This window comes from Rhinolophus sinicus, linkage group LG05 (genome assembly GCF_036562045.2).
Source record: "Rhinolophus sinicus isolate RSC01 linkage group LG05, ASM3656204v1, whole genome shotgun sequence".
NCBI lineage: Eukaryota > Metazoa > Chordata > Mammalia > Chiroptera > Rhinolophidae > Rhinolophus > Rhinolophus sinicus.
The window spans coordinates 86,951,971-86,972,849 of NC_133755.1; the positions used below are offsets into that span (position 1 = coordinate 86,951,971).

Below are 20,879 nucleotides of genomic sequence, written 5' to 3' on the forward strand. Positions count from 1 at the left end.
AAATGCATTGCATAAAAGACGCATGTAAGATTATTTACTCCACATCATTATAAAGTTGGAAATGTTTTGGCATGGTGATAGTACTGCTCACCTCTCTCTTTTCAGAGAGTGTAATATACTGGAAAGTAAAGTATATTCCAATGAGAAATTGTCTTTTTTTCTATCTGTTTTTAAATTATGTAAAGTAGGCTATAAATCTTGAATGTAAGTAGCTGGGGTTAATTGTAGATTTGGGTTAAATAACTTAACTATCTGAAGGAAAAACCAACGCAAGTAAATACACAGAAAAGCTCCCGGGATTTAAAATGCTCTCACCTCTTCATTTTCTTCTTAGTGTGTAGAGAGTCTACCTCATTTGGGGACAGCTATCATTTTGTGCAAGACCTTGATTTTTATAAATGAACAGGCTGATGTGGATTTGAAGTATATAGAGAGACTCAGAATCAAAACAAAGCTGACGTTTCGAAGTACAACAGTTTGTGAACAAAGAGAAGAGCATATGTGTTGAAATGCACGGAATAGTAAACAAACAAAAACAGGGAAATGAATTGTGGTTGAGGGCAACTGTATATTCTGAAAAGGCATTGGTACCATATCCTGGATTACTTCCCTGCTTTATAAATTCTAAACTACTGTGAGAGAGAGAGAGAGAGAGAGAGAGAGAGAGAGAGAGAGAATAAACATACACATCTTTAAACAAATTTGTTTCATTTTTTTTAAATGTAATAAATATGTAGCTTAGATAATACTAATAAAACAAGGGCCTGTGTACCCACCACCTAGCTTTAGAACAGAACAACACCAGTACTTTTAAAGTCCCTCCAAGATTTCTTCCTGGAAATGAAATCAATTAATGGTTCGACCCATTGATGGCAGTCTCTCCAAGATTTCATCTCCCCCTTCCCAGAAAAATTGTCCTGAATTTTCAGTTTTACATTATATGTGTATTCCTAAACAAAGCATGTTTTCAGTTTTGCTATTTTTTTTAACTTTGTATAAATGGACTCATACTCTGTTTTTCTGTGCCTTGCTTTTTTCGGTTAACATTGTTTTTTGCTGTTTTTTTGGGGGGGAATGTTGGGGAACAGTGTGCTTCTTCAGGGCCCATCAGCTCCAAGTCAAGTTGTTGTCCTTCAATCTCGTTGTGGAGGGCGTAGCTCAGCTTCAAGTCCAGTCGCCGTTTTCAATCTTAGTTGTGGGGGCGCAGCCCACCATCCCATGTGGGAATTGAACTGGCAACCTTGTTGATGAGAGCTCGTGCTCTAACCACCTGAGCCATCCGGCCGCCCCCAAGTTAACATTGTTTTTTGATTCATGTATTTGCATGTAGCTGTAGTTCATTAATCTCAATTACTGTGTAGTTTCTTTCCCATTGTAGTAATATCTCACAATATAACCATTCTCTGTTTTATGAGGTATTATGTTTCTTTATAATAAAATTATGTAGGGTTAATTACTACATGTGGTTTAGTTTATTCCAACCTCTGGTTCAACTTTTTTTTTTGAAGCTATTTAGCATGGAAAATGTGTTCATAACTTGATATAATCAGGATATTCTAATTCCCTTTTATTATTGATTTGAGATAGAAATTAATTAGTGTTGTTCATAGCACGCTATCGGGATATATTTGGCTTCTCTTATCTTGATGCTGGATCTTGTATTGGATTCACAGTTCCCATGGAGAACGTTGCAACAATTGCTGATTGTGCCAGTGTGATTGAAGGAGTCAGTCGGAGCCGAAATGCCTTGCTGAATGGGGACACCAAGAATTATGACTGGGATTCTGGCTATACGTGTCATCAGCTAGGCAGTGGCGCGATCGTCGTTCAACTGGCACAGCCATACATGATTGGGTCAATACGGTAAGAAGATTCCTGTTCATTCATTACTTTTAGAATGGAAGACACACGTGCAAATTGTGTTTCGGTACAACGATGACCCCCTAACGTCAGTGAAGACACTCTTCTGTTCTTTGCTCTCAGTATCGAGGAGAGAGGTGGAAAGGGGGAACAGAGAGACACAGGGTGCTTGTTTGGGTCTCTGGTGGGGAGATGCACCAAAATTAGACATGAGGAAGGACAGAGACCTCTCCCTGGGTACGGCTTACCCCTTCCTAAGTTTCAGTTTGTACCAGTTCGGGGCTTGTAGGATAATGTCAAGACAGGTTACAGAGAATCAAAAATCCTTTTCAACTTTAATAAATGACATTACATAGGAGCCAACAGATCTGAATACGTGGCCTCTAAAACATCTTCTTAGTGATCGTTATGTCTGTTTTTTAGTTGCTGTTTTCATTTTCTTTTAAGAAGGGAACTTGAACCCAATATTGCTTGATTTATAGGACCATGTAATTTTAAAATGTGAGACTGGTGACATCCCTAGAGGATAAACTTTTAGTTCAAGAGAGCCATCTGGGTCTTGAATAGGCTGCCTTTTTTTTTTTTTTTTTAATGTTCTAAGAAGGTCTCTGAAAGACTAATGATGTGTGTGTGTGTGTGTGTGTGTGTGTGTGTGTGTGTGTAATATTAGATAAAATATTTTACATTACATCTTAGCCTGCCGGGTAGAGATGTTGGTGGCTGCCTTTGCACCATCATTTTCTCCACCACATTTGTTTTGTTGTTTCCTAATCTCATCTTAAAGTCAGTAAGTGTAAAGAGAGAAACAGCACAGAAAAATAAGGTAGTAGGATTCTAAAAGGTAAACGTTTGCTGATGTTTAGGCTAATCGCCTTAGGGGCTATTGTTACTTGTGCCAGTTCCTGAGGGTGCCCTGAAAAGTGATGGTGGATTTCTTGGAGAATTCAGACTGTGGATTTCTTCCTTTAAATTGTCAATCCCTTTTCCCAAAGAGTGAGTACTATATACAACAAATCACAGATAGAGAAGCCTTGAGTTTATACTGCAGACCAGACAACTCGCTTTGTGCTTAGGAAACGGGAGGAGACGAGCCACAGTCTGGACAGGCTACCGGTACAAATAAACTTCTGTCACATAGCAAATAACACCCCTGCCTTCCTTTTTCTCAGCTGCATGCATTAACTAAAGCATTCATAAGCCATCTATTTTATAAGCCACTCTAGAATTTTTGTCATAGGTGGTGCGAAACTTATCTGAATATTTCTCATTACAATCTAACCCTCTTCACTTTAAAAATCTGGAAAACAGTTGTCCTTCTCTTGTCACTGGCACTCCTTACTGTCTCCACAATTTCTTGAAGATTACCAATCGTGTCTCTGAGATTACATCTGCAATTTCTTTCTGCAGGCTTGTGGTGTAACTCATCTGAGCCAGGAGACTTGAAATCATTTAAATTGACTAGATACTCTCTTTCTTTCACTTCACCTATTTGGGGCTTCAATTTTCTCTTTATTATGTTTGTTCTGCTATTTCTCATTTGAAGACCAGTCTTCTTGACAATGAAGATGGAAGCAGACTGGCAGCTTAGTTGCTCTGCCCACTCTCTTTTAATATTCCCTATATTCTGTCTGTTTACTTGGTAACCCCATGCCCCCCCAACCTGAAAATGTTCCATGTGCATCTCAAACCAATATGTCAGAAATGGAATTCCATTATCCCCCCTTCCCCTGCTCAAGCTGTCTCACAGTCATTCCCCATCTCATTCAGTGGCATCCCCCCACACACATCTATCCATCAACTAAGCCAGACACATGGGAATCTTTCTAAATTTCTTCCTTACCTCCCCCCTCCACCAGTCGGCTGTAAAGTTCTGTCAATACCAGCTCCTACACATCTCACAAATCCTCCCCGCTGCCATCACCATAGTTACTGCTTGCCCCTTTGTAGTTGCACTCTCTGCCTGGACTTCCAGACTTTCCTCTGGCCCTTCCTTCCCCACCTGCGGCCATCTCCCACAGTCTTACTACAAATCTTATTTGGTCGTGCTCCTTCCTAAGAGGCTTCATGGCTTCTATTTGCTTTCAGGAGAAAGTTCATATGAAAGCACTGAAGAATGATCTGATTTGCTTCTGGCTGTACAGCCTGTCTCCTGCTTCTCCACCCGCCCTACACGAACCCTGCCTGGCCAGCTACTTGCAGTTTTGCACATGTGTGTCACCTCTCTCTTACCTCTGTGCCCTCAGTTCTTTGAACGTGCTGTTCCTATTGCTTGTGTCTCTCACTACCTTCTCTTCACCCCCTTTTTACCTGGCTCTTATTCCACCCTCAATACTCCACTCCTTTCCTTCTGTCATCTCCTGGGCTGATTTGGCCATTCCTCTTCAGTGATCTCATTCACTCTCCATGTAATTCCTTTCGGAGCATGTGTCGTCTTTATAATTGTTTACTTGCTGCCCCCTCCCAGCCTCAGCTGTTATGTAAAGCCTGTAGCAAATCGGAATAAGTGTCCTTTCACAGACTGAGTGTGCAGATGAGTCTGTCAAGATAGAAGGGGAAGCTTCATGGGCGTAGTAGGAGATCGGGCATTTTAGATCCAGCAGGGACTTTGGCAGGTCTTTGCCAAGGTGGCAACTCAGAGACAAACAGGCTCTTCACATGACAAGGCCACCTTGGCCTCTAGCTCCTCTCAAAGAATCAGACGTGTTGAATCTGACTCCAGAAAAAGGTGTGATTGGGGCTTCAGGCACGAGAGAACAGTGCCCATTTGGTTTTCTTTAAATGTGGAATGAAAGTGGTCCCCCCAAAACAATTTTTCTTTTCCTGACTCAGAGGCGGGATGATGAGCACAACCAAAGGCAGAATTGTGTATCTCAGCACAGTGGGGAGCCTCCGGCTTCCTGAAGCCCAGCTATTGTTTCTGCAGCGAGAAAATCCATGCAATTGAAGCCCTGTGTAACTGGCTGAGCGCTCCAAGAGACACGTATCTGTGAAACTCCCATTATGTTGTCAGGAACTGCATTTGCCTCTTCTGTGACATTATTAAGAAGGAAGGGAGAGGGATTTCTTGACCACCAATGCCTGTGGACGATGCTGGCTATCTTGGCAGGCCATGGTTAGCAGCCGCTGATGGCCCAAGATAGATGTTTATTGATGGGAAACTAGATCAGTGGCACCTCGTCATGGGGGTGGGTAATTGACCAATGACAGGTTGATTAGTCAGTGACACCTGACCTACAGCTTCCATTGCTTGTGATGACTGACTTGCTTTCCTGGTCACTGTATCCAAAGAAGCCCAGTGATTCTGAATCAACACCCAGAGGGAGAGCATGACAGCAGAGGGACTAACGCTTTCCCCATCTAAAAGAGAGGAGACTTGGCAATCCTGGAAACTCTTAGTACACTGGCTTTAAAAATTGACATTTCTTTGTAGACGGTGACTACACAGGCAGAGGTCTCAAACGCAGATTGTCTCGATCACTGCGTTCTTTAGTCCCGAGAGAGGACCTCATTGTTTTGTGGATAAAGTTTCCTTCTGTTTGTCTGTTTTCATTCACAGAGACCACATCTCTCTTTCTGGCGTTTGCCCCGTAGCTGGGTGGGCAGGCGGAGCCTTCCTCCCTGACGAGACAATGCTCGCTCCTGACCACACTGGGCAGGAACCCAACCCTGAGCGTGGGTCTCACACCCGCTCCCTTGTGGGGTCCTGGAGAAACTGGCCTTGAAATATGGTCTCTGACCATCTGCACCTCCCGCTATGTTCTTCCATTCATTCCACAGACATTTATTGAGCCTTTTACTGTGTGCCAGGCGCTGTTCTCAGCACTGGGGACACAGCATTAAGTAACGACACCAGTCATCAAACTGGTGCTCTCGTGGAACTGACATTCTCATGGGGAGACAAACAGTAAACAGACACTGCTTGTAACATGTCAGAGATTTCGAAGTGCTATGAGACACTCAGGAGGGGGGACTTGGGGATGGAGACAGCGCAGTTTTAGATTTAGAAGAGCAAGCCAGCTGGGGACCTGGGGGATGAGCGGCGCGGGTACAGCGCCACGGTCCTGAGTGGGGAGCCTGAATGGCAGGTTGCAGGAGCAGCAGTGAGGCCCCTGAGGGAGGGGCAGTAAGAGGCAAGCGGAGGGAGGTAACTTGGAGAGGTGACAGCCCTGAGATGTTTTGTTGTTGTTTCTTCAGCCAGTCACCAGCTCCCAAACCATCCGCCTACCACCACAACCACCATCCCAGTGTTTCATCAGCACAGTTAGAGGAGAGGAAGGGGAGGGCTGGGAAGCCATCCTGCCTGTAGACGTCCTTGCTCCTGACCTGCCTTCATCGGACCCGCTCTCAGGAAAGCAGCAGCAGGAGGCATCCCAGTCCTGGCCTTGCGAGGGGAAACTTTCTCCCCATCAGCTGTGTCTCTCTTCCCTACGAGCCAGAGCAGGTGGTCTAGCTGGGATTAAGGAGCTTGTCTTTGCTGTTGCTCGGTGTCGAGACACAGCAGAAGCTATTCGTTTTATTTGAGAGAAATTGCCTGGAATGTACCTTAAAAGTGGGTAACTGAGTAGTAATTACATCATTTTCATGCAATTTAAAAAACATTAAAATTTAAATAACAGGAAATCTTCAGAGGCCTGGCCACATAAAAAGCCCAGGGTAGAGTCATAATAACTAACCAAAGCTACCTAGTGTCTTAGTTTATGGTCCCTCTGCCGCCCTAGTTTTAGACTTCCTATCTTTCATTGCAATCATGATATTCTTTTGAGTGTTTTCAAGTTGGTATGAGCAACCCTATCAACGGCATTAAATACGCCTGTCACCCAGTCTTTTTCAGCTAATAAATGACAGCACTTTGTTGAAACCCTAATTATAAGACAGTTAAATGAACAATTTTTGCATTAGCTTGAGAATGATGGTTTTGTAACTGATATGTGCAATACTGTAAGTAAAATGCCCATTATGCTTTAACTAGCAAACTAATTGTAAGTAAGTAGGCTGTCCACAGATGAAACCGTGCAGACGGATGCAGCCAAATGAACCCATAGTCTCTCGGGGTGTCGTGAGGACTAAGGAGTTAATGACACAAAAATATTTTGAGTTCTTCAGCTGGAAACTGTTAGATGAATATAATATGTTAGGACAAAATGGGCCTAGCCCCGAAGTGTGTTCTTGATGAGTATTCTCAATCTCTTTAGTTTGTGGGGGTGAGGCTTTTTATTTTGCAGCAGGAAGAGCCAGTTCTACTGCTTATAAAGTGAATCTGGCACAGGGTGGCTGAACCACAAATCAGTTTATGGTTTGCAGTTATTAAACATAAAACGAAGCAGCAGCAAGTTGATCCTTTAAAAAACAAAGAAAATTAGGTATGCCACTGTGGTCCTTACTCATCCGGCATATTTTTCTTTCTCTGTGAGCTGTCAAGCCCGTGCCTGGTTCAGCTGCCTTTTCACTATTGTGTGGCTGCAACCAACTCTAGATGATTTATTCCGTTTGTAAATTCCTGAGCCCCTTTTTGACTGCTATTTTCCCTTCTTCCCACTGCGCACCACCCTGCCAAACTATTGCTCATCCGCTTCCCACCCAGAGGCTAGGCGCAGGAAAGAGAGGAGAGGAGTCACCTACCATTCCATTTTGTTTCCTATTTAATAGCTCCAAGTGAAGGCGTAGTCGATAGGGGTGGGGAGAGGACTCGGAGCTGACTCAAAGGGTGTTTTGTAATGCTCTGAGTGTTTGCACACCCGTGCTGCCCTCAGTCTCTCCCAAGACCCCAGAGCATCTCCAGTAGAAGAGAGTGATTTTGTAGGAGTGAGATGGACGTGGGTCTTTGCCGCGATGTCCGAGCACCTGGTACAGTTCTCTGTGCAGTGAGTACTCAATAAACACTCATTGACGGAACTGCCAACACAGTGTGTTAGTGCAGCTAAGGGAGCTCTATCTATCAGCTAAATTGGACATCATATTTGCTCGGAGCGTCTGAGCTAAGTATATGTGAAGAAACTGCTAAAGATTCGGCATCTCCAGCACATAACTGAGATTGAGTTCTGGAGTCAGGCACGGACTGACGCTAGCACCGGTGAGGATGCCTGCCTCACGTTCCAGGCTGCCTCCATTTCATTCCATCGGAGGGCTGCTCAGGCAAGCGATACATCTATTTACATTACAGCCTCCTTCACAACCTAGAGAGCTAGAAATTTCCTTTTTATAGTCTAGAGAATACAACAAACATCAAAATATATGAATCCTCTGGCTTGGATTAAGATTGCCTATAATTCTAGTCAAAATTGGAAAGATATTTTACAAAATTTGCTTCGTATCAGTCAGGCTGAGTGTCGTCTGTCACAGCTCTGAACCGAGGAATTCTTCCTTGTCTTGCTGATCCACGATTTATTTACCAAGTGTTGTTTCTCTCTCAGCCTGTCTGCATTTCACTAAAGTCTTCCCTTATCACCCTCAGACCTCGGAACTCTGATTTCCAAAAAAATTGTTGAATAAAAAATTTTGTCTGTGGTTCCCCGTAGAGGTTGAAGTCTGAACTGTGTGAATGCTTATGGGACCAGAAATCCTGGAGCCTGGACACAGATAGCAGTTTGGGAGCATGGGAAATGTGCATCTGTCAGTTTCATCCTAGAGGTGTTTCAAGTCTGGAAAGTATTGCTATGGCAACTAAATTGCATGTTAAAAATACAGGAGGGGCACTAGAATTCAGATGTTCTTTGGAAAATCAGGAAAGGTTAAATGCTAGAGAAAAATGTGTATGTGTGTGTTTGTGTGTTTGATTTACCGCACATGTCAACCATTTGTCTCTCTTGAGTGATTAGGGAACTTGACAACTAGTCATCATAAAATATAGCTGGATACATGAAAAGAAAAATCCTCTTAGTATTCAAAGATTAACCCATCAAGAAGACATTTTTACAGAGTCTATCAGCCCCACTTGACCCGGTATTTCATGCACAAATGTATGTCTAGTGATTATCCGGAATTGTTATTTAAGACCCCTCTCAACAAATACTTCACCAATAGTGCTTTGAACAGCCATTTTAAAAAACCAGAATCCTTCACCTTGGAAGGTCAAATGAATGGGTCAAAAGCATCAACTCACTCCTTCTGTGCTTTTACTCTGGCACGTGTTTCACACGCTGCTGCCCTAGAACAGGCCATACAGGGTCACAGAGATGTGGCCGTTCTCTTGAGGGCCCAAAACAGCATAGGCCTTTCTTTCAGCAAATTGAATGAAATGTCTACAAATTTAGCACATCACTTGGCTTGAAAATACTTTTTGAGTATTAAGTGAACAAAGCAAATCTGAAAACTGATGAAGGGTCAGTCATTTAAGGTTAATCCTTGAATTAATCCAAAGCAGAAATCTACCTTTGAAAATCTTCAATTCCTCAGGTATCCTTCAATCAAAGATTTATTTCCCCCAGGAGCCCAATTTTGTCACCTTGTTAAGATGCTTTTGGTGCATCTCTGTAGCACCTGGTGTCCGTATCTCTCTGTCTATCTGCCTCTTTTTTTTTTTTTAAGCTTGTCCCTTTGTAAACTGGTAAGCACGGGGCACTTAACCACAACTTTCTTGTATTTCTGATTAAGAACAAGTAGAAGCACTGAGATACAGAAAAACTCTCTACTTCCCCTTCTTACCTCTTCTACCTCCATCCACCTCCACTCTGCATCCTTGTCCTAGGAACAATGTTGATGATGGCAGGCTGGTTGGTGCCTCTCTCAGACTCCTTTCAGCAATTTTTCTGGGCGCTCAGGGGGTTAGCTCCCGCTGAGGAATCATTTTTTTCTGCTGTGTTGCCTCTTTGAACAATGTATCAGATTCAGTATAAGAGTTATGGGTTACTAGATAACTGCAGAGTGTGCTTTTACTTCTCCCTGGATTTTCTTTCCTTTCGCCCCTAAGGCCTAACAGCTTCTCTTCCTTCCTTTTACCTTATGACATCTAAAACCGTGTCCCTCAAAGATGATGACATTGCCAGCCTTGCCACATTATCCTTTTATTGTAACTGAACACCAGTCAAGACTGTTTAGATTTTCTGTACTGTTTAATGTTTTGAAATGGCTAATGGTTCTTTTAGTTACCTCATTTTAAAGTAGCTCTGGAGCTTTAGCTGTTTCACTGTCTCCATGTAAGAGATGAAGAAACCAACATACACCTAATTTAATTCCTTCTCTTTCTCTCCACCGTGAACGTGGAGGTGCAACTAGTGCTACAACTCTTATCTTGGAAGGTTCCAATTTATTGCAAGATCCTACACAGCCTCCTATGGTCTTAAAAGGAAAATTAGACAAATATATGGTGATGGAAAGAGAACTGACTCTGGGTGATGAACACACAATGTGATACATAGATGATGTAATACAGAATTGTACACCTGAAACCTATGTGACTTTACTAACAGTTGTCACCCCAATAAATTTTAATTTAAAAAGAAAAAGAAAGAAAATTAGAGGAGGTATAACACCTTCTGGTCAACCCACCCTCATTTCCTAAGGGTATAAACTTTCTTTAAATGTTGTGGCTAAGAAGTAACAGCATGTGTTTTTATTACTAGCACTCATTTACTCCAAGGAGCTTGCATTGAGGTTGCATTTGACTGCAAATAATAGAGAACCAAATGAAGAAAGATTTTCAAAACATTGGGTTTTTCAATTTTTTTTGTTTTGCTTGTTTGTTTTGGGTTCACATGACAAAAAGTACACAGGTGGTGGCTGCTGGTATAGCTTCTGCCATTTAGTGAGCTCTTCAGTTTTCTTGGTCTTCCCGCATGTATGATTGCCTCAGAGAAATAAGACTGCTGGGCTGTAACTATGTCAGCATTGGGCAGGAAGGAGGAGGGCCCAGCGCGGTAGACGGGTGAAGAGCCCTGCCAGCCAACTCTGGCCGTTTCTATTAGGAAAAACTAAAGCTTTATGTGAAGCCACACGCTGCCGACTTCACTTAGCCAGTAGGTAGCCCTGTGTCATACAGTTTGCCCAGCAAGGTTGGAGGAGAAGCTGAGGGTCGTGGTAAGGGGCTGGCTCTTCCAGTCACAATTCTGCCACAAATCCCTGCCTCCTGCTTGACGTTTGACATCTGCTTTGGAATTTTTATAAATCTCCATATTTCATGTGTTCTGTTTATTTTTTTAAACAGCCTTATTGAGATGTAATTCATATAGCATACAATTCATATACCATTTAAAGTATAGAATTCAATAAGGGTTTTTTTTTTCCATTTATTTTTTTAAAGATGCCCTTTAAGCCCACAGCTTCTGGATGTATCCAAAACAGTAAATATAATCATTGTATTTTATATTATTATTCAGCCTCAAAAATATTCTGTACATAAAAAGCCTATATCTGCTTCCTGGGTAATTTTGATCCAAAACATGAAGCGTTATTGGTTATATATGTTTGATTTCTTGTTCAAGAAATTTACTTCTTGAAAAAAACTAAGTTTCTGTTACAAACTGTTACCTAGTATTTAATAGACTGATTTCTGTGACTGGTCTTTCTGTTTTACCGGCACAGTCATAGTGGCTGCACCTAATGAAATTTGAGAGGCAAGGCGAGATCCCAGGTACCTTCCCATTTATCAAAAGGGGAATAAATTGTATTTGCTGTGGTCTTACTCTAGTTAAGTACATTTTATAATATCTGAGTTCTTGTTAAAATTGGCAATCCACATGGAATCTGTTAACCAGACATATCTAATTAACCAAAACACCTGTTTATTTAACCAGGTTATAGTAAGTTGAGTTTCTTTCCATACATATATAAAATTCTAATATCAGAAACTTTATTGCACATCCATGTTATTTTGTAGTGGCAGATTAATTATGACAAAAGTCCTGCTAGGAATAACATTTTTAGTCTTTAAGATCTGGAGTTAAAAACAATCACGCCCATCCGCCCTAGGATGAGCTAGTACTTTAAAGGACCTTGGACTTTCACAGCGGGTATTGGGCCAACACTGTCATACCACCTCCAGTCTTTCCTTCCTCTAAGTTCTTGGAATGTAGAGTTTCGTTTTGTAGAATTCCACTGAGTGTTTCTGGCTTTTGGAACATTTCGAACAAGAATGTACAGTCAGTGGGAGGGTAATTATAGCAATCCCAGGATTTTAGACCTTGGGAGAAGAAGTTCAAACACACTCTGCTTTTCCTTTCATCATTTATTTGTGCCTCGCCCTGTCCCTGTTTCCACTCCTCCCGAAATAGTGGCCATACGCCAGGCATTTAGCTCCTTCCAGGGGAGAGGCTGCTGGGGTTGGGAGGTGGCAGGACTGGCGTGGGTCACAGTTCAGTGGGATCACATCTGTTGTCTCCCACTGCACCCCAACGTGGCCTTGGCTAGTAAGAGACCTCGCCTTCCCTTTTTGTTCCTACCTCTCTCCCAATATCTCCTCTCTGCCATCCTCACAATGAAGTGATAAGCAGACCCCTCCTTTTCTCTCCTCAGGCATTCTTACTTCCTCGTTTATCATTTAGGGCAGCCAGGGTAGGCTACTCCCTTAGCCCAGGGACAACTCAGTGCTACGATTTCTCCAAAAATAAGACCTAGCCAGACCATCAGCTCGAATGCGTCTTTTGGAGCAAAAATGAATATAAAGCTGGTCTTATATTAATTTTTGCTCCAAAAGACGCATTCGAGCTGATGGTTCGGCTAGGTCTTATTTTGAGGGAAACATGGTAGGCAGCAGGGGACAGTGAGCTGCCCCTCACCCACTCTCTCCCAGTTGTACAAGAATGTGTAAGGTTGATCCTTCCTTAAATTGTAGTGGTAAGAACCAAGAATAAGTTTTGGGTGTTGAAGAAGGAACAGAGCAGGCCTCCTAGCTTGCTCTGCTGGAAGCTGTTCAAGCATAACCATCTTGGGAGTAAGGAGTGCTCCATGTCCTATGCCTTTTACATGAGATTTTGGGGTCAGAAATTCTACTAGCAATAAACTATCCCTTTGCTTCCCACTTGTGACTTTCCTTGGCATATAGTTACCTCAAGAACCTTGTGGGAAGGGGTCATTGTGGTCTAGGATGCTAGATCTTGTTCCTAAGTCCCTTAGGCGTATACCATCTAACTGTCCCCTGATGTCTGATGCAAACCCTTGTCAAATCTTTTCTTGGTGTCTAACCTTCTGCATTCATTTCTTCCCTGAGGTTAAAAAAAATAAAGTATCTATAATCAAGTAGTGCTTTTATTAGAAAGTTCACAGTAGCCCTATTAGAAACAGCGAAAGCATTATATAGAGAGACTTGTCTGAGAATTGGCAGTAACCAGATAAATAAGATCTTGTTGATAATAGCCTTCTTGGTAGAATAGGGAAATGGCTCTGTCTCTGTAGTGAGATGTTAGCTGTATGTGTTAGACTCACACAACAAGTAGAGAATTCATGAAGATAGTTGGAACTACTTGGGAAAAACATGTTAAATAGAGTCATCCCCTGAAAATTGGTTTCAGTAAAGATTCCAAATGAGTAGTTCTGATAAAACACCAAGCATGGTAAGGTTTTTATTGTTTTGCGGTCTGACTGCCTTGGTCAGCTGTCTTTGTAAGATGCCTTTTATAATCACAGTAGACAGAGCTGAAGCGATAGCAGGGGAACAGATCCATACAAATCCATTTTCTCCTGGTGACCAATAAACAACTCAGCACCGTCTACCTAATTGGTACAGCGTGGTCCGTGGTGTCATTTTCCTCCATAACTGATACGTTATTATCTTACTGCTGTCATATTAACTGCCTTATCAGTGACTATGTAACTTTTGTGTGGGGATTGTTTATTGACTTTAAACATCTCTCTAACGTTTCCACCCTACCCTACTCCTTGGAGGCCCTGTAGGAGGGATCCGGAGGGTCGTGCTCGGTGACTGTCCTGTTTGCACGTCTTCACTCTGAGACCGCAGCTCCTGGGCACCTCATCAGTTCAGGGAATAGGGAGGTTTGGGGATGGTTTCCAGGTTTTCATTTTTAATTGGAGCTTTTTGTTTTTGAGGGTTTTTTTGGTCCCATTTCTTTTCTTGTTTTTTTAGTCTTAGGAGAAATACCAAAAATTGGGGGTGAAAGGCAAGCCAAGAATAGTGAATAGTCAGTGCAGTTGTCACAGTAACAAAGACGGGATTAGGACTATGGCAGAATCTAAAAATTCCCTGTGGAATTTGCTACATGAAAAGCTACCGAAACACTTTCAACAGAAGAGATTTGAGGCATTTCCAGGCTCAGCTCAGCCTAGAAATGTACCTGTATTTTCTACCTTGATGCCGTAACTCCTGACTGCTCCGTGCGGACACTTTGGTGGTCTGTCTGCTCCTGACATTGGCAAACTTTTTCCATAAAGGGCCAGGTAGTAAGTTTAGACTTCGTATGCTATAGTGTCTGTCACAACTGCTCAACTGTCATAAAACTTCACTGACAAGAAGAGGCCACCATGGGCCATAGTTTACCAAAGCTTAATCTCTCCAGCTCCTTTCCTCGTGAGCAGCTCTGGTCCACAGAGGTGAAAGCAGAGAATGAGGGACGTCCATTAGCCTTCTGCCATGGTTTCAAAACTGAATAATGATACTTACAAGCCTGTTATTATAAGATATGAATATTCATATCAGCATTCAGTCTGGGGTACAAGATAAACACCACGACCCAGTGGTTTTTCCTCCTGTGTTTTGTGGGGGTGGGGGAGGTGAGCCTTGGGAGCTGCCACAAGGAAGGATCAAGAGCAAGTCTGGCAAGTGAGGCCACAGTCCCAAATCTGACCCTAAAAGCAGTTTTGCTTTTATCTGTTACGGATATTGGGGTTCTTCTAAAGCAATGTCTGTAAAAAAAAAGTTCTGCTCTAGTGAATATTTTTGAAAATACTGCTTTACAGTTTTTGCAATAATTATAATACATTTTCGTGATGTATACTTTATAAGAAGCACCAAAGAATTTCTTAATATCATTATTACAGTCGTCCCGTGGTTGTCTCAGAGGACTGTTTCCAGGTCCCCTGTGGATACCCAAATCCATGGATGCTCCAGTCCCCTACATAAAATGGTACAGAACAGTGCGTACACTCAGCCCTCCACAGCTGCGCATTCCCAACCACAGAACAAACATATGTGCTGGTTTTGATCGGTGATTGGGTAAACCCACGGATGTGAAACGCACAGGTATGGAGGGCTAACTGCTTTGTCATGAAAAGAAAAAAAAGGATGTTAAAAAAGGGATCACAAATCATCTATGTTAAAAACCATCGCCCTCTCTTCCCCTTCCCCTCACACCCCACTGAATAGATTATAACTCTGAGAAAATAAGGTTGCAGGGTAGAGGCAGAGTGGGGACTGGTCTCCCGTCAGATGCCACTGCTCCTCGCTATCCCATGCTGCCTCGGGATGTCTGTGTGTTCATCGGCCCAGAGGAGAGTCAGCAGAGCCCTTCATGGTTCAGACAGGCCAGGAGGTAGCTTGACCCATAATGTCACGGAAGCCACACCATTTCTTCTTCCCGGCTCGTTGTTTCTTCCTTTGAGCTTCCGGGAGCCCCCAAGCTCCTGGATGCCCCGAGCTACCAGGGTAGAACTGTGCTTACAGCTGGGACAGTTCCAGCACTGGCTCCTTGGAGGTTACCCCAGCATGTCTCCCATTCCCGGCACCTACACATCCATTTCATTGTCTGAAGAATGGTAGGTCCAACAGTCTCGTGTGTGACTCAGACACGCTGCCTTGGCCAGTCTTCTCCCCTCAGCATGAATCTCAGTGTTGACTCTTGGCGATTCACTGCCAGAGTGGGAGGATTCAAGAAATCTGTGACCTTACCACGCTGGACATGATTCCTTCCCAGGCTTGTGAGAGTTCTTAATCTTTTCTGTGTGTACCTTTCTGAATGTGAATTAGAGCAGTGGTGTAGAGGTGTGTGTGTGTGTGTGTGTGTGTGTGTGTGTGTACACCGTACGAGTACACACGCATTGGGTGTCTGCATGGTACCAGGACTGTGTTCTCAGGATGCCTATGTGGGTCCTATCAGCCAAAATAAGGAGAAAGTAAACGGGGGTCCAACAGATAGGGTTATGGGGCACAGGGAAGATAAATGTTTGTTCTTCTTAATGAGGACGGATAAGCCAGATGAACAAAAGAAACAGCTTCATTCACAGAGTGCAGTATTCTAATGAAGCCTCACGCTGTGCTTGAGTCCCAGTGGCAAGGGCTGGCTAGCTGCAGCAGGGCCTTGTGCAGGTAGGAGTGATTTATTCATATCTGCCTCCTTCACTCACATTTCCTCCTTGCAGCCGTCCAATATCCATCACCGGAAAGCCCAGGTTCTGCACAGGAGTTTGCCCTGGTAGCTCGCCTGGAATACATTTTGAAGGATTAGTGTACATGGCATAGAGACTGGCCCCAGTGCCCAGTACACTCTGGTGAATATTCATGTTGGCCCCTGGGAGGGTTATTTCTTAAAAGGCAGCTCGTGCAGAATACATCTAAAGAGGGAGTGTTTTTCTCTTGCCTGCCTATCCTTCAACCAAACAAATGTGGGAGGGAGGGGAAGCTACTCTGCAATTCTGGTGAGTACCGAGGAGACAGAAGCCGGCATCCTCACTTCTTTTGAAGCAATGGGGGGCGGGGGGCAGCCCCTCCCTAGTCAGAGCCCTTGCCTGGGCCTCCCACTCTGGGGAAAACAGTCTAGGTGATTCCAGAAAACAATGACAACTCCCCACTTAGTCTGTGGTCCTGTAGCCCACACCAGGTTGATTTAATTACAGCTGTTTAGCCGTTACAAAAGTTAGAGTTATTAATGTTCAACTGAAAACATTTGAATTAAAACTTACGATCCCAGCTTTGAAGACCTGGATCAAGAAAACTGTACTGAGTGGCCAGTGATCAAAAGAATTCCATTAAAAAACATAATTAGCCATTTTTCCCTCTAGCCGTTACCAAAAATTACATAAAATTTTGCCTTTTTTCTTGCTTCTTACCATTCTTCAAAAGATTTATCACACAGTTACATATTAAATTGATTAATTATCTTTTGTTTATAAGTACTTATAGTTAGGATTCTCACTTTTATGTATCGGTGGAGAGGACGTTACTATTATTAGTCTGATTAATCTTGTCTTTATTTTAATGGTAAGTCATGTCCACATAGAGGATTATGATTTGTCAGACACCTCAGACTTCAACTAGAATAATCTACATATTCTGCGTGTCTAAATTTTATAGCAATTGCAACTTTTTATAGTTTCATTTTGCTGTTTGAGAGGGTAGTTGTTTTCATGTGAAAGCCTTCACAGAAGAATTCCCTGAAGGAAGTTCATTAGAGAAGGGACTTAAAGGGAGGAAATTTAGTCCAGGTGAGAGAAAGATAGAGCAATAAAGAGATAGAGAGAGAGAGAGAGAGAGAGAGAGAGAGAGAGCGCACGCAGGCAAGCGTTTCATTGTACAGGGCCTAAAAGAAGAACTATGAGATTTGGGAATGAGACGAGGGTAAGGCAGTAACTTAGTAGAGAGAGAATCAGAGGAGAAATGAGCAACAGCTGGCCCAGGTGGCCTGCTGACGGAGGACAGCCTGCATTAGATGGGCAAGTGTTTTAAAATCATTTTCAGCAAGAGCTCAAGACTTTGTAGACTATGCCCTGTGGAGAGGAGAATATGATTCAAAGCTGGAGCAAAGGTTGAAACCCAGATCTGATTTGGTTGAAAAGGTCAGACTGAGAAGACAGAGAGAGAGAGAGAGAGAGAGAGAGACGTAGGAAAATAGTACTGGCTGTGTTAAGAGAGACCAGAGAAGAGATTTGGTGAGAACAAAAATAAAGAGATGACAGGACTGCATAGGAAGAGTTTTGCCTTGTAGTTCATCCCTGCTGGAATGTTCTCTCACCTTAATATTCAGAGTTGAGCCTCCCACCTCGTTTTTGCCCTTCCATTCTCTCCCTTATCACCAGGCTGAGAGAATACAAAGATCTGCCTGTAGCTAATCGTGAGTTCTCCCATAGACAAGTAGACTCTGTGCACGTGGGCACATATTAGCATGTGGTCAGAGAAGGGGCGGAAGAATGAGCTCAAGAGATGAAATAGTCAGCATTGGTATATTCCATAAATTATCTCTTATGTGAGATTCTCCAAAATGGTGTGGGGATAGAGGACTGCTGGGGGTGTTTTTGGATAGAACCGTATTCAGTCCATGGAGCGTTAAAAGCTGCTGTACCGGGATGAGCTTCCTGGGTTTGGTGAGAAGGGTGATTTATCTGTAGTTCCCTCTTGTCGTGTGGGAGACCCTGCTCGCTGCGCCATTTGTCGTGCGTGGAGGCCTGCTCGGTCTCTGCTCCCGCTCCCCACACAAGAACGCAGGATATGGTGAGGCCAAAAGGGAACACCCACGGAGCCATAGGTAGGGGAGTCATACCACTATGGTCTCACTGGAGGCTGGGCCCACTGGACGCGCGACCTGCCGTCCGCCTTTCCGCCGACCGACCGACCGACGATTCTCCTCCACTCTCTCGACTCTGTTCCTCTCCTCTCTTCCGCTCTCCTCAGCTCTCCTCTTCTGCTCTCCTCGGCAATCCTTGGCAGTCCTCGGCTCTCCTCCGTGGCCGCAGCAGTTATACTAGCGGCCAATCAGCTAACCGGCCACAGCCGACGGCCAATCAGCCACAGCCGACGGCCAATCAGCCACAGCCGACGGCCATCCACCACCCGAGCCAGCACCCTTCCACGTGAGGCCGAGAGCCTGTAAACTACTCTCTGGGGCTCTGTCCCCACACCTCTCCACTGTCCATCATCCTCTCCTGTCCTGCTCCCCATGTCTCCTTCAGTTCAGCTCAGTAGGGCGCAGGATGTACTGGGGACTGTGAGGAATGCCAAGACCACAGCCGTGCATCGTCCCTGCATGTAGAAGCATGGTCAGGGTGGTCCCTTCTGATTGAACTTGGTCCTGAAAACTGAAGGGAAAGGACATTGGATGGTGTTATGCAGGGAGCGGGAGCTTCCCCTCCCTGTTGGATGAAGGTCCACAGTGGGGCGAATTGATCACATAGGAGTCATAGATATAAGTAAAGATCAAGGAGTTAGACCCCTAACACTCAGCTGGTAGGATAGCAAGCTTGGAGCTCTTCAGCATGCCCGTCCCTTCCTCTCACCCTGCAAATAACTTCATAGATTTGGGAACAGGGAACAGAAAAACTTACACAAATGCGTATTGCCTACAGCTGTTAATAGACGAAACTGATTCTGGCCTTCAAAAATTACAACAGCCCCTACTAGCCTTCCTATAGCAAATGAAGCTGCAAGTGAGCAGGACTTGGTACCCAGGGAGCTAAGCCCTGTGGTCTGGGCAGGACCCTCCATTTCTACCTCTTTCACGTGCTTTTCCGATCCCGCTGATGAGCAGAATCAGGCCTAATGTCACTGATTGTGTATTTGAGTCATGATGAGGAAGTCGCTGAGATCAAGGAAGGTGGCCTTACTGCCTAGAGGGAATTGACACCACCAGATTTAAATGCAGGGAAGGAGCTGTAAAAGCCACATGCCTGCCTAGTGTGTCACTGCCGAAAAGGTCTGCAGTATAATGAGACTTCACCTTTTAAAATGGTTCCCTGTTTGAAATGGTTCCCAATATGTTTGATGCCAACATCTTGCTTAAGAAAGGGGCTGCATTGGAAAGAGTCACCTTGAAAAATAGAAGAAAACTGCTTTTCTTCTCAAGGGCTGTTTGGCCTGGACAAAATTTTCTCATATGTCCACACTGAAAGCATAAAATGAAAGAATTTTCATCACATTGGACTGTGTAATGAAATCTAGATCATAAGCCTCGGCCAAAACTTATTTATTACTAACGAGTTTGCCAAGTGATTGATTAATCTGTGAAAGATTGCTTGGGCAGTGTTTAGTCCCTATAAGAAAATTAACCAAGTAACTTAGAAAAACAGATTTGCATTGAAAGCAGGAAGTGTGTGATTATAAATTGTTGTTGTTTTTTTCTAAATGTGATAATGTACACAAAAACATTTTGAAACCGGTGAGGTGAGTGTGAGGTGGGATTATGTTCACCATTTCGTCCACACTCTTGGATGCATTGAATCTTGCAGTTGCACCCATGCTATTTGGCAGTATGGGGTTGTTAACCTTTTATGTTATCACCAAAAACTAGAAATTAAAAACTTAACCTCTCCAGGGCAGGAAATGATGGTCTCAATTAACTGTTAAAAGTTGGTAATTTTGTATTGTCTCCAGCTTTTGGGAAGTTTTGTCTCTAGCCATCCAGATGGCGATGTCCTACAGGCATACTCTCCCTCGACATTTCTCTACTTTCATGTAATTTACCTGGATTATATTGTGTTCAATGTAAGACGTGATGGAGAGAAAGCCCTCCTTTCATGCTGCCCTTTCTCAGTGAGCCAGCCTGCACAGTGGAGCCCCAGTGTGTACTTTGCCACCTCCTCACTTTTTGTCATCCTGGGGCTTCGGTGACTAAACACAGACATGACATCCGCGTATGCCAGAACACTGAGAGCTTGCTCTTGTCTTTCACTCACCAGATACAAGAGAATATTGTTTACTAGAGCCACACTTCTTCCTCTCTTAGAGAAATCACCCTCTATGTCGAAGATAGGGGAAATTAAACAATATCAGACAGTGTGTAGACTCACTGATGTCCCCTGACTGACATATTTCCCCAAACCCTCTTCCTTCTGGTGAGCAGCTTATATTTCCCTCCTCCTGCTGTTGGAGGAAAGCTGGTGTTGCCTCTGCCCTGAAAGGTTATGGCCCCATGGTGGCAGCTCCTCGTGTCTGGAAGCTGCAGGGTGGCTACCGGGCCCACTTTGCACACTTTTGATAAAGCGTAGTCGCTTTCAATCTCCTGCTGAGAATCTTATTTTGGGCCTGCAGCCTTCCAGCAGCTTTTCTCAGCTTGACCTTGCTCCCCACTGGAGGAAGACGCTACACGATCGAACCCTGTGACAACCAGCCGTGAGGTTCCCTCTCATCTTTGGGAAAATCCCAGGTTCTTACCAGTAAGGTTGTTCCTCGGAAGCTGTATGAGTTCCTTCCAGCAGCTGTTACAGCTCCC

The 20,879-nt window shown here is 43.8% G+C and overlaps 1 protein-coding gene across 1 annotated transcript in view; it reads left to right on the forward strand.

Annotated features, from left to right (window-relative positions):
• Window positions 1-20,879, forward strand: part of BTBD9 (BTB domain containing 9) — a 389,548-nt gene that overhangs the window by 283,227 nt on the left and 85,442 nt on the right. The window contains exon 8 of the mRNA XM_074332880.1: window positions 1,674-1,863. Within this exon, the coding sequence (XP_074188981.1) occupies window positions 1,674-1,863 (190 nt within the window). The remainder of the gene's footprint in view (window positions 1-1,673; window positions 1,864-20,879) is intronic.